Source organism: Betta splendens, chromosome 2 (assembly GCF_900634795.4).
Source record: "Betta splendens chromosome 2, fBetSpl5.4, whole genome shotgun sequence".
Lineage (NCBI taxonomy): Eukaryota > Metazoa > Chordata > Actinopteri > Anabantiformes > Osphronemidae > Betta > Betta splendens.
In genome coordinates this window covers 5,512,185-5,524,701 of record NC_040882.2, presented here as the reverse complement: position 1 = coordinate 5,524,701, position 12,517 = coordinate 5,512,185, and the positions used below count along the sequence as shown (strand labels likewise).

At 40.8% G+C, this 12,517-nt stretch overlaps 3 protein-coding genes across 9 annotated transcripts in view; 2 read left to right on the top strand and 1 right to left on the bottom strand.

Annotated features, from left to right (window-relative positions):
- The window catches only part of LOC114866447 (NACHT, LRR and PYD domains-containing protein 12-like), a 128,763-nt gene that overhangs the window by 8,973 nt on the left and 107,273 nt on the right, over positions 1-12,517 (bottom strand). The window contains exon 1 of one of the 5 annotated variants that reach the window (XM_055506780.1): positions 2,152-2,390. The exons of the other annotated variants lie outside the window; for them this stretch is intronic. The gene's annotated coding sequence lies outside the window, so the exon portion shown is untranslated. Of the gene's footprint in view, positions 1-2,151; positions 2,391-12,517 lie in introns of those variants that run through there. 5 annotated transcript variants of the gene reach the window in all.
- The window catches only part of LOC129603781 (protein NYNRIN-like), a 54,826-nt gene that overhangs the window by 29,554 nt on the left and 12,755 nt on the right, over positions 1-12,517 (top strand). The gene's annotated exons all lie outside the window — the stretch shown is intronic.
- On the top strand, positions 5,171-8,495 carry LOC114847399 (gap junction Cx32.2 protein-like). Of its 3 annotated transcripts, none has more exons than XM_055506788.1 (11): positions 5,171-5,267; positions 5,735-5,809; positions 5,923-6,064; positions 6,176-6,247; positions 6,316-6,396; positions 6,548-6,863; positions 6,955-7,133; positions 7,222-7,293; positions 7,621-7,698; positions 7,867-8,052; positions 8,169-8,495. In XM_055506788.1, the coding sequence occupies exons 2-9, from the start codon at positions 5,784-5,786 to the stop codon at positions 7,630-7,632; spliced, it is 900 nt and encodes a 299-aa protein (XP_055362763.1). In that variant the 5' UTR covers positions 5,171-5,267; positions 5,735-5,783; the 3' UTR covers positions 7,633-7,698; positions 7,867-8,052; positions 8,169-8,495. The 3 variants fall into 3 exon arrangements, with proteins under 3 accessions (XP_055362763.1, XP_028992935.1, XP_040925708.1); XM_029137102.3 differs by having other exon boundaries at positions 5,173-5,267; positions 5,889-6,064; XM_041069774.2 differs by having other exon boundaries at positions 5,184-5,263; positions 5,889-6,064.

Below are 12,517 nucleotides of genomic sequence, written 5' to 3'. Positions count from 1 at the left end.
ATCTGTAACTGAGCTGCCTCATCTATAATAACACCATCAGTTCATGAGCTGGTTAATGTGTAACAAAGAGGTGAACCTTGTACAGCAATGATATTTTATCTGATGTGATAATGAATTTCACACAGAAACTCTGAAACCCTGGTCAGAGTCCAACAACCCTGTCACATACACACATCTATAGATTCATAAAGACAGAAGTTGGATAAACAGGAAAAAACAAGAAACTTAATGAGACAGAACAATTAAATAAAATATTCTTTCTGATACCAAAAGTTAAACCTGAATGTTTGAGATTTTAACTCAGATCTACTGTCGACACAAATGTTTTACTTGCTACATATAAAAAGTCAGTTAATGTTTGACATGATTTTATTATGGTCAGTGTCATAAAGACAAGAAACTATAACTGATGTTTTAAATGAATGATCAGAATTGTTTTAATTTGCCAGATTTGTGGGGTGTGTGGGGTCAGCAGTGATGCTGACAGCCCGTTTCCTCAGTCTGGCCCAGTACAGGTGCTCAATAGAAGGAAGCTCAGTCCTGATGATCTTTTCTGCTGACCGGACCACTCTCTGCAGTCTGTGTCTGTCCTGTTTGGTGGCTGAACCAAACCACACAGTGATGGAGGTGCAGAGGACAGACTGGATGATGGCCGTGTAGAACATGGTCAGCAGCTCCTGGGGCAGGGTGAACTTCTTGAGCTGTTTCTGAAAGTACAACCTCTGGTGGGACTTTCTGCAGACAGTGAATATGTGGGGGAGCACTTCAGGTCCTGTGAGATTGTGGACCCTAGGAACCTGAATGAGTCCATGGTGTCCTATTGTGTCCAGCAGGTGTGAGGTGGTTCCTCTCAAACCAGCAGTAGATGCTGTTGGTCGTCTGCCAGACGTTTGCTGGGCTCAGGGTGTGGAGATGGTTTCCTGTAGCTGCTGATGTGATGCAGACCTCTCCAGACTGACACAGGGTCGTTAATGGATGAACTGTTCTGCAGCTTCTGACCATAGCGTCTTTTCTGGCCTGTACAGGGACCGGTCACCACTCCTGTAGGCTTCTTCATTGTCCTGTTGTAGTTTTCTTAAGTCTGATGTGAACCATGGTTTGTTGTAGTTGTTAAAAGAGCGCATAGTATTTGTCTTAACACACATGTTTTTACAAAATCTGATGTATGATGTCACAGTGTCATTGAGCTCATCAATGTCTGTCACTGCGGCTTCAAAAACCTCCCAGTCAGTGGAGTCAAAGCAGCCGTGCAGCTCCAGTTTGACTCCTCCGTCCACCTTTTCACCGTCCTGACCACAGGTTCACAGGTTCTGGATTTCTACTGTAGGTTGTGATGAGGTGAAGCAGACAGTGGTCAGAGAGGCCCAGTGCTGCACAGACACAGCGTAGGCGTCCTTTAACACAGTGTAGCAGTGGTCAGTGTGTTCACGTCTCTGCTGGGACACTTCACATGCTGCCTGTATCTGGAGCTCCTGGCTCAGGTTTGTTTTGTTAAAGTCACCCATGATGATGAGCAGGGAGTCTGGATGTTTCCTCTCCACGTCCGTTATGTGGTCAGCAGGTTCTGAAGCTGTTGTTACACAGGCCTGAGGTGGATGGAAACCGACCAGAACGAACGAGACAAACTCCCCGGTGAATAAAAGGGCGAAGGATCTGTTACAGTCCTTGTTTTTGTGTTGAGGAGCAGAAGCTCGTCCATCTTATTTACCAGGGAGCGCACGTTAGACAGGCGCATTGACGGGAGCGGTGTGCGCGCGCCCCGCGGTCTTAATCTGACGAGCGCACGCGCGCTTCCCTCGTCTGCGCTTCCTGAAGATCCGATAGAGGCTGAAGTAAAAACCGTAGGGAAGGTTCCAGGAGATGAATGTTCTAGATTCAGGAGTTCCTCTCTGGAGCAGCTAATCCGTGAAGCCATGAGTGGTTGCACAAAATACAACGAAAACACTACAACCAGCAAAACGGTAAAGGAGCAGAGAGACGAGGCTGCCATCTGCGGCGCCACCTTGTCATAAAACTATATGACTATATAATGTACATGTCAACAACTAAACGTCAATAAGACACAAACAACTGCTACAAACCTTCTACACCAGAAAACACAAACTAAAGATCCTACAGACGAAGGGAAAGAATCAAACAAAGCGAACTTACAGTTGTTTCCCAGAGCAGAAGACGACGACTCTCTTCACACCTGAAACAGGTGAACTGTTACCTGGACCGGAAGCAGGAAACAGGGGCAGATTTTCACAATAAGACACATCATCTTCCATGATTGACTGAAAGCTGGGATTTCGTTGCTGGAGATAAATGTTAGTGATTGTAGTGAGAGAAACTGTCTGATTTGAAGTAATTAAGAGATGGTTTAAACAGTGTTTAAATGTCAACAGTGAACTGAGCATGAAGGAAACAGAACCGCTGTTTGTAAGAACCATCAGGAAGCAGGACACGCTGTGAAAACCCAGTTCACAGTGTGAATAACACTACATGTTGCTTTAGTGTGATGTGTGTGGAGACTCAGGTGGAACTGGGTTTGTTTAAAGGCAGCTGGTTGAGTGGAGTGAGGCAGGACTGGACTCTGGATCAGGGCGTCATCAGTGAGAAGCAGACTGATGTTACAGCAGCTCAGTAACAATGAACAGACTGAGACAGGAAGTGAACTCACTGACATCACCTGATAACTGAGCCAGGAGGTGGAGGAGCAGAGCAAAGGCTCGTTTACAGGTTTTGAGCAGATTAGATCCCCAGTGATCGGAACCAGTTGATGTTGGCTTGTCCTGCTTTCTTACATACGGATCCAACAAGAACCACAACTTTAGCTTTTGAACATTTTTTTTTGTGTTTATTGTTTTTATTACAGTTACAGACTCACAGTCTGTTATTGGAAAATATGTTTCTTAGTTATTCTATGCAGTTATTATATGATTTATGACTTATGTTCTGCAATTAATATCTTTTTTTTATGTATTCAACATTTCACCTACATTGTTCACTGGTTGTCTCTGCCTGATAGACTCTGGACTCCAGCTCCCAAAGCCAAGGCCGGGAAGTTGTGTCTCTGTCTGTTGAGACTTAGCGCTTCTTCCTCTCTGATAGTCAGACAACAGTGATGCAGGTGTGAGAATGTAAACATCTCCACACACGGTGACAGTGATGAGATGGTGCATACAGTCTGATTGGGCCACACAGATGTTCCACTGTAGTCGGACAGAGGGGTTAAAAGGCAGAAGCAGCTTGAGGATCGTGGGCTCTTTGCATCACACCTTCGTGGTGTGTGCACTGATCTCCCAGCTGGGTTCTGGTTTGTTGATGTGCACGATCAACATCCATGTTTTTGATTTGCTTTCACGATTATTTTATTTTCCTTTATTTTTATAATAAATCACACAAAAGACAACTCTATCATCTGCCTCTTTATGGGAAATTTCCACAACACATAAGTAGACATGTTTTTTCTTGTGTTCATGTTTAGGTTTGCCTGTAGTGTTACGGAGTGTTTTAGCTTTATGTAAGTGATAATTTTTTCCTGCACTGCAGTGATTTTTAGTTCTTGCGTTTTGTGTTGGAACTGAGACCTGCTTTGCAGTGTTTTTTTTGTTTAATAAACTCGCTTATGTAAACTATTATTTCCGTGTTTTGGATCGTGCACTTGGGGTCTCCCTCTTGTTTCCCTGCTACCTGGTCAGCCGGTTGTGGTCAGGTAAGTGTGCAGGGTGTTTTACTAGCGCGACGTCAAGTTAATTGAGTCATCGCACTGCAGATTTAATTCTTTAATTCTTTTCAGCATGTGCAACTCTCATTTTTCATTATAGCAGAATCTGTAACAGTTAGCCTGATGTTAAATGTTCAGAGAAATCATATGTTAAACAAATAGGTAACTGAAAAAGAGGGCGCTGCTGCTCATTTAGACAACTTTCACATGGACGTAACCGCCAGAGCTCTGGAACTCTTCTTTCATCTAAGGCACTTTCTTTAGGAACTGGTCTTATGAAGCCACATTAGGATGGAACCCAATGCCACTCTACTTGCTTAATGTATTCTTGCATTTGGTCAATTAGTTGGTCTTCTTTTTGAGTAATTTGTTAGTGTGTCATTAAACAGTAACAGTTTAATAACACATTATAAGACAAAGACAACTTAAAACTTGGTTATTTTGTCTTCTTGTTGTGAATTCTGTTTAACTCGTGTTGACTTCTATATCCATGGAGTCATTCTTAATGGCACCACCAGGAGGCACCAAACTAGCTATTTTGTCTATGACAGATGTATTATTTCCTTTTATTCGCTCCGTCGCATCAACTGCCAGAACCTTGACATAAGATGAGCCTGTTTCATTGTGATTTCACCTAATTGACACTCAGGTAGCGACATCACCTCAGTTCAGTGGTGACATGAAAGAGAATAAATCAAAATTCAACAATACGTAAGGGGAGACTACATACTTTTGGTATGTTATCTACAACCTCATAATTAATTTTATAGGGGATGCAGATAATTGACAGTTATAAATCATTTGAAAAAGAACTGAACAGATGCGACTGAAGACATGAATAAGTCTGGCTGCAGTGGAGGAGTGTTGTAATAAATTAGACATGTTCTGTTTATCTCAAGTGCAGCGAGGCCTGTTAAGGGTGAAATTGTCCGGGTCTGACGTCATAGTAAAGAGCCTGTTACATGTTCATGAACTACTGTATTGGTCTATTACTAAACCTTTCTTGAGTTTACATTCTCTGACTGTGCAGCAGTAAAAGCAAAAAACAGTTTACTCTGGCAACATGAGAGTGTGGAAAAGGAAACAATAAGCTGAGGTGGAAGCAGCTGCAGCAGATACTGTATTATGGAGGCGGAGGTATCAGGAAGCGGATGATTAAATCAAAAGGTCTGTCAAAAAATGAAGTACACAGAAACAGCACAGATTCAACTCTGAGTTCAGTTCTTCACTGCAGCTATGAGCGAAGATGAAACTGTTTACCTGCGTGAGCAGTTTCAGGGTCAGTCACCACACAACTGTGGAAAAGAGTATATGCAACATTCAGGTCACACACTGGTCAAGTTCATGTTCTCCAGTAGAAAGGTTCCATTACAGCACATTCTCGTGTCTCTGTGTGAATTCCTGTCGCTGACTCCTTTCCCTCGATAGTTTAGTTTTCAGGAAAAGAGGAGGGGCTTCATCAGAACAGTTTATATCTAGTGTGCTGTGTCTCACATGCAGACCTGAACTCTCCTCCTTGATTAGCTGTTTCATTTTGGTGAATCAAGACAGAAAGTGGGTGAGTTATAAAATATTTAAAGTGTAAATATGTTTATAAACTGTCTTTAATTTGTGGATTTGTTGATAAGATTGGAGAATGATTTGCTTTTACTTTAATGTGTTTCAATTGTGAAATATAACAAACTACATTTATTCAGTTTTAGAGGTTCTGGATTACAATATGTAGTTCGATACAGCATTCAAACATTGTTCATATATTAGTATTGACACTTTTCTAATACATTTCTAATAGCTATATTATAGTATGTAGTAATATATTTTTAGTATTACAGTTTTAGTTTAGATTTAGTATGCTAACCTTATAAATGATGCTGCTTCTGGAATCTGCATGTTTAGAGACAGATTGTAAACATCTGCAGAACAGTTTACAAGAAACAGCTGGATGTGTTTCAAGGAAATTACAAAAGACTGGACTGAGGCCAACAGATTTTAAACAAGCTGGTTTTCTATTTTCCACTACAACAGGAACAATGAGGAGCCAGAAGCTGGGTTTCCTGTCCAGGCTGCTCTGCAAATGGCCTCCACAGTCGTCTCTCATCGGTGCGTTCACTGCATTAAACTGACTTTTATTCGTGGGAGAGTAAGTGGTGAATTATGGACGCCTGGCTCCTTTTCACAGGTAAATCAATGCTTCCTGTGCTCCTGCTGGTCAGACTGGTGATACTGGGAGCTGCAGCACATACGGCCTGGGGGGATGATGACAAGTTTGAGTGTAATTCTAGAATGCCAGGCTGTAAAGAGGTCTGTTACGATCAGCTCACACCTTTGGCTGCTACACGTTTGTGGACACTACAGGTGAAAAACACTTACTATTTTTTGTTGTTCTAAAAATGTGATTCAAATTTAACAATCACTAACTATTAAATTATTTAACAATTCTAACCATAATGTCATTGGTTCTTTTAGCTGCTTCTAGTTTTGTCTCCGGGTCTAGTTTTCCATTGCTACTTGCTCCACTTGATCAACCAGGAGAATCAGGTCAGACGACACCGTTCAATTTAATATGTTTCGTTTGTTATTTCTAATGTGTCATGTTTGTTCTTAAGGTAAAGAAGGCTGATGGTAAGGTCAAAGGTCACGCTCTGGGCATGTACCAGGCCTGCATGGTGTCTGTAATACTGATAGAGGTGAGAGACACGCACGCACGCACGCACACACACACACACACACACACACACACACACACACACACACACACACACACACACACACACACACACACACACACACACACACACACACACACACACATCACTCCACCTGTTTGTTCTGTTGCAGGTTGTGTTTGTATTGATACAGTCACTACTCTACGGCTTCTGGGTGCGTGTAAACTACAGCTGTTCAAGGTTTCCATGTTCCCACCACGTCGACTGTTTCGTTCCTCGTTCGGGGCAAAAGACCAGTTTCCTCTTCATCATGTTCATCACATCCTGTGTTTCTCTGCTGCTGAGCGCCGTGGAGCTGATATGTGTGATGGTGAGGAACAGGCAGCAGCACGGAGCAGACGTCGTTCAGTCAGGGTCAGAGGTCACAGAGGATCCAAGCTTCCTGGAGCAGCTGCTGAGCCTGTGGCACTGTCACTCCAGCCTCTTAGGTACAATCAAAACAAAGCCAATCAATCAATTACAAAGTCGGGACATTTGTTTGTGTCAGTGAAGGTGGATGACTGTGTTTCTCTTTCCCAGGTAAAACAAGCCTCCCAGTGTTGCAGCTGATCCGTGTGGTTATGGTGGGAGCAGCGGTGCAGCCGGTCTGGGACAAAGAGTTCACAGGATTTGTTTGTGACACTCAACAACCAGGCTGCACTCACGCTGCATTCAGTCACATCTTCTCTTTGTCTTTGCATCAGTACTGGACTCTGCAGGTAAAACTGTTATAACACTATAGAAGCCAACTGGGCAAATATGTAACTAAATATAAATAATAGGTGACAAACTGTCCTCTGTGTTCAGGTGGTTCTGATTTTGGCTCCTGGTCTGATTTTCCTTTGCTACTTGGTTCATGTCATCATGCAGAATAAAAAGGTGCAGAAAAAAAACAATTAACATTTTAAAAATTAATAAAATAATTTAAATAATTAAAAAAAATTAATAAAAAAAGTCCAGTACTAAATGCTTGCTGTATGTGGGATTTGTTGGGTTTAGTTGTGTGAGGTTTTAAACCTTACTTTGTAAAGTGCCTTGAAATAACTTTGTTGTGATTTGGCGCTATATAAATAAAATTGAATTGAATTGAATTGAATTGAATTGAAAAATTTAAAGGTGGTTGTGTTAATGTAAGAAACAAAAAGATTTGCCTTCAATGAAAGCAGCAGTGACAGATTTTGTGTGGCTTTGTTTATTTCCCCTCAGTGCGACCAATGAGCTCAGGTTAAAGGTCACGTCCTCAGGGCTTATCTGGGTCTCCTGTCAGCAGGTGTTCTGCTGGAGGTGAGTCTGGACTCAGCAAGATGTTCAAAAGTCCAATACTAAACATTACTGTGACACATCTAGGGCTGATTTGGACATTATCAACAGTTTTAGGAGAGTTTTGTAAACTGTGTGTGTCTGTGTTTATGACAGATGTGTTGTTCACCTGCTGCATTTCTCTTTCCTCAGGTGGGATTTGCTCTGTTTCAGGCTGTAACATTCGGCTTCTACCTGTCCAACACCTATAAATGTGGCATGAATCCATGTCCGGGTCAAGTCGATTGTTACATGTCCCAGACAACAGAGAAGTCGTGGTTCATTGTCATCATGTTCACTGTGACGTGTCTGTCAGGCCTGTTTACTCTGATAGAGCTGGTGCGTTCACTGAACAATGACAATTTTGTACATTATGAAAGTTAAGACCATACGTCTCCTTTTCCATGTGAATGAAAAGGTTTTGACTCGATGCTGAACTTGTCTCTGTCCCACAGTGTGTGGTGCTGATCAGAACGAGACCCTGGAACAAACAGCAGAACAACAAGATCTCAGAGACGTCTGGATTTCAGATGGACCTCAAAGAAGAAGGAGCCACTGCAGAGAGCAATGAAAGCTGCTCTAAACTCAACATCTGAACTGGGAGGAAGAGAAGGTTGTTGTGAGGATGAACTCTCAAACCTGCGTGACTCCTTGACACTTGTAATTTTGTACCTGTATGAGATTATTTTCATTTTTTTGTGATATGCAATGTTTTTTGACACAATAACAAAATGTACATTGTCTACATATGTGTTAAATTTCCCATAAAGACGCAGATGAGAGAGTTGTTTTTTGTGTCATCTATTATAAAAATAAAGGAAAATAAAAATAATGGGGAAAGCAAATAAAAAGCATGGATGTTGATCGTGCACATCAACAAACCAAAAACCAGCTGGGAGATCAGTGCACACACCACGAAGGTGTGATGCAAAGAGCCCACGATCCTCAAGTTGCTTCTGCCTTTTAACCCCTTTCTCTGGCTCTGGTGGAATGTCTCTCTGCACCAATGGAATCGTTTGTGGCACCTTATCTCGCTGTGAGTGAGAATGTTTACAGTGAGAATGTTCAGTGTTGAACCTAACCAGCACAAACAAAAACAAAGGCACAATTTTTCCAATTACAATATGCTACAGATTTTTCTCAAGAAAATCATATCTGACTGGATACATCTCTTCATACCAGGACACTTTACCTACATTTATATTTTTCTCTTATAAAATAATAAAAATTAAACATCTTGCAGTATATTTAGTGGTGTCCTTGAGTAAGACACTTCGCTCCCCGGGCGCCGCACTGTGGCTGCCCACTGCTCCCATCAGGGGATGGGTAAAAATGCAGAGAATAATTTCCTTAATGTGAGAGCAATAAAGTTAAAAACACAAAAACTAATTTCTTTTCAAAATATTCTGATGTTCCGCTTGTATTCCTTCTATTACTTTCCCATCACAGTTGCCCCACTACCTGTTTGTATTCAGTTCAGCCGCCAATGTAAACTTGCAAATGTCAACTCTGGGATTTGTGTTTCACCCTAGAACTCTCTCAAAGCCATGACTCTCTCAGATGTTATAAGAATTCTATCAACATATAGAGTTCTAAGATGTCCTTTTTGCGTTTTCTTTCTCACACATGTTATGGAACTTTAACTTTTTTGACAAAGAGTTGCTCTTTTGATACTGTAACACTCCACTAATAATAAGAATGGACTTTCCTATGAGCCGTACTTTTACTTTGTGTCACGTTATTTTCTATTATTTAAAAGACATCTGACAGTTACTTTAAAGTTTGGCCTTGAAGTACTTCCCTGAATGTGTGCAATTTTACCATCTTAGTGCTTGCATGGAGTTTTCAAGCGCTTTAGCACCAGCAGAGGGGGCTGCAGAGATTATTGATGTCAATTCCTAACTCTTAAATGATCCACATACCCCCCCCCCCCCCCACCCATAGAGTATATGAATTTCTGTGAGGTACTCCTTCTTCTCAGAAAAAAGGATGGGGCTTCATTAGGACATTTGACAGAGACCTTTTCAGCATTTAAAGCTACTTCATAGGTATTTTATTCTCCTACAAATTCAGATGGACCTCATGCAGCTGTTCTTACCTTAAACATACAACACCTCAATTATATTTATTTATTAATGTATCTAGTTGTTAAGTTCTTTTTTACATAATGATACACTTTTTAAGCCAAGTCATATTAGAAACACATACTGCACATTTACTCAGACGTGTATTTAACAGTGATGTATTGCAGTTTTTATCATTATTTATACATTTTTTTAATTATGTCAATTTTATAAATGATGTTTCTGAACATCTGTATGTTTAGAGACAGAATGTAAACATCTGGAGAAAAGTTCACAAGAAACGCTTGGATTTCCAGGGATTTATAGTAGACTGGGCTGAGGCCAGCCTTTAAACAAGCTGTTTTTCTATTTCCCACTAGGACAAGAACAATGAAAAGCCAGAAGCTGAGTTTCCTGATCTGGCTGCTCTGCAAATGGCCTCATTAGCCAAAACCTGTCTTCCTCCTGTGCTCCTGCTTCCTGTAGCGTCTTGAGCACCTTCTAAATTACATGACAAATGCGAGCGAAGTGTCAACGCGTCACATCATGTTGAGTTCTACTGTGATTTAACAAAATGACAAACATAATTTATTAATGTAGTTTAAACAGTTGCAGAAGCACCAAAATGCCCCATTCAAAAACCATATCAAGGCTACTGATATATTATTATTCTATGAGAAACACAATTACACACCTTTGATTAAATAACTTTTTTTGAGAATAATATGTGTGTATATACTGTGATCCTGAACAACCACTTATCAGTGAGAGTTTGATGGTCAGTCTGCTCTGATGCAGTTCTCACAAACAATCAGCAGTTTTCTAACTGATGTTCGATGTTCTAACTGAAGCTTTCTGAAACACGGAGCAATGTTGATACAATTTCCATACACTGCACATCTTATATGGTTTACACCGATTGGTTAACACATGGTACAGTACAAGGCAAAAGAAAAGTGTGCACGACCTGATTGAATCTTCTTTGGAAAAAGTCTCTCAACTAAAAGGCAACAAGGCAGAGATGTCCTGCATGGCTTGAAAGTCAAAGCAGGTCTGCCTCCATAGTTCTTATGGTACGGCACAAGGGCAGGCACAGGTAAATGAGTAAAAGTGAGCTAATGACCAGATGATTGGGACAGATGGGAAATTAGAAAATGGGCTGGACATGAGAGAGAGAGAGAGAGAGTGAGAGAGAGAGAGAGAGAGAGAGCGAGAGAGAGAGAGAGAGAGAGAGAGAGAGAGAGAGAGAGAATGACTGTCAGGGCAACACAGGGATCCTGACACGATCGATCGAGCTCATCAGTAGTCAAAAGCATCAGAAGTGCAAGGCATAAGGGTTAAATAGTTTGTAAGCTGTGACCAGGGAGTCTCAACAAGAAGAACAGCTTCAGTGTACAGATATGAACTACATAAATTTAGGGAATGTGTGAAATTTGCATCTCTCTGCATGTCTCACATCCAAAACTATCTTCATCTGATTTCTGTTTAGATAAATATTCATGCTGATCACAGACAGAGTTGTTCCCTTTGTCTCTACACTCTATATAACGGTGTCACTGTGGGCAGACGACACATTCAGAGAATTCTGTCACTCTGACAAACTGGTGCCTCCGACGACCAGCTCCTGCTGATACAGCATCTTTTTGAACCTTTTAATCAACCACTTAGTTGAGCAAAGCGGTAAGGAATTTTAATTTATTGTCATAGTTTAAAGTTTAGTTGAAGTTTGTACTGAATTTGCTGGATCACTTTTATTTTGCCTCAGTAAAATGTGAGTTGCTTACTGTAGTTAGTCAAATTAAGTACAAACATACAGTTTATATTTAAGCTCAACTAATTGTAATTTATTGGTTAGAGAAGTCATTAAATTTCACAAGGATTCACTGTGAGACTCTTGTCTTGCCAGTGAATCATGAAGGTCCACTTCACCTGTTTGCTGTTGCTGCAGCTTCCGTTCCAGATGTGTCAGTGAAGTGGGGAATGCCCAGAGACATTGCACTGCATTAATGATGGACAGACAGAACAGTGGAAGAATGATCTGTATGGATGCACACCTTCATAGTGGAAAGTAAGGCACACCCAATCAACCATCAACCTGCTGACCTGCTACTAAGGAATATACAAGCGCAGACACATTGAGAATTGTTGACTGCACATGCAACAACATCAATAACCATCCTAACTCAAATGATCAACCTATTACATTTATAGGTGCTATAAGAACACAAGTATTTGTGACATATTCGTTAGATGGTTATTTTGGTTTACATCATGATGTGGTTTTGGATCTGCTTCATACGATTCATTTTCTGCTTGTTTAATAATGAAAGTGATGGAACTATAATGACAATCAACCAATGTGTTTTGTTGTACAATTTCATCTCTATTCATATTGTAAACACACAGATGTTATTTCCTGCCACTCTCGCTATAAACTCAGCGTAACCAAACTCACTCTGAGGAATTTATTCAACAAAATGATCTGTGACCAGAGTGTTACAACAATGAGAACAGCTTCAGATGTGAGCTTCACAAATTTAGTAAACTTGAGTAACTAGTAAAATTTAGATCTTTCTCCATGTCTCATGGTTAGATAAATATTCACACTGATCACAGACATAGTTGTTCCCTTTGTCTCTACACACTATACTGTATAATGGTGTCACTGTGAGGAGATGTCAGCTTCAAAGATTTCTATCACTCATACGACATCATCTACTGATCAACCACCTAAGCGAAGA

Bases quoted from the DNA above. Each gene is read 5' to 3' on its own strand.
- LOC114847399 (XM_029137102.3), top strand. From the start codon at position 5,740: ATGAGGAGCCAGAAGCTGGGTTTCCTGTCCAGGCTGCTCTGCAAATGG. The intron at 6,065-6,175 runs GTGAAAAACACT...TGGTTCTTTTAG, and splicing joins CACGTTTGTGGACACTACAG to CTGCTTCTAGTTTTGTCTCC. The intron at 6,864-6,954 runs GTACAATCAAAA...TCTCTTTCCCAG, and splicing joins CTGTCACTCCAGCCTCTTAG to GTAAAACAAGCCTCCCAGTG.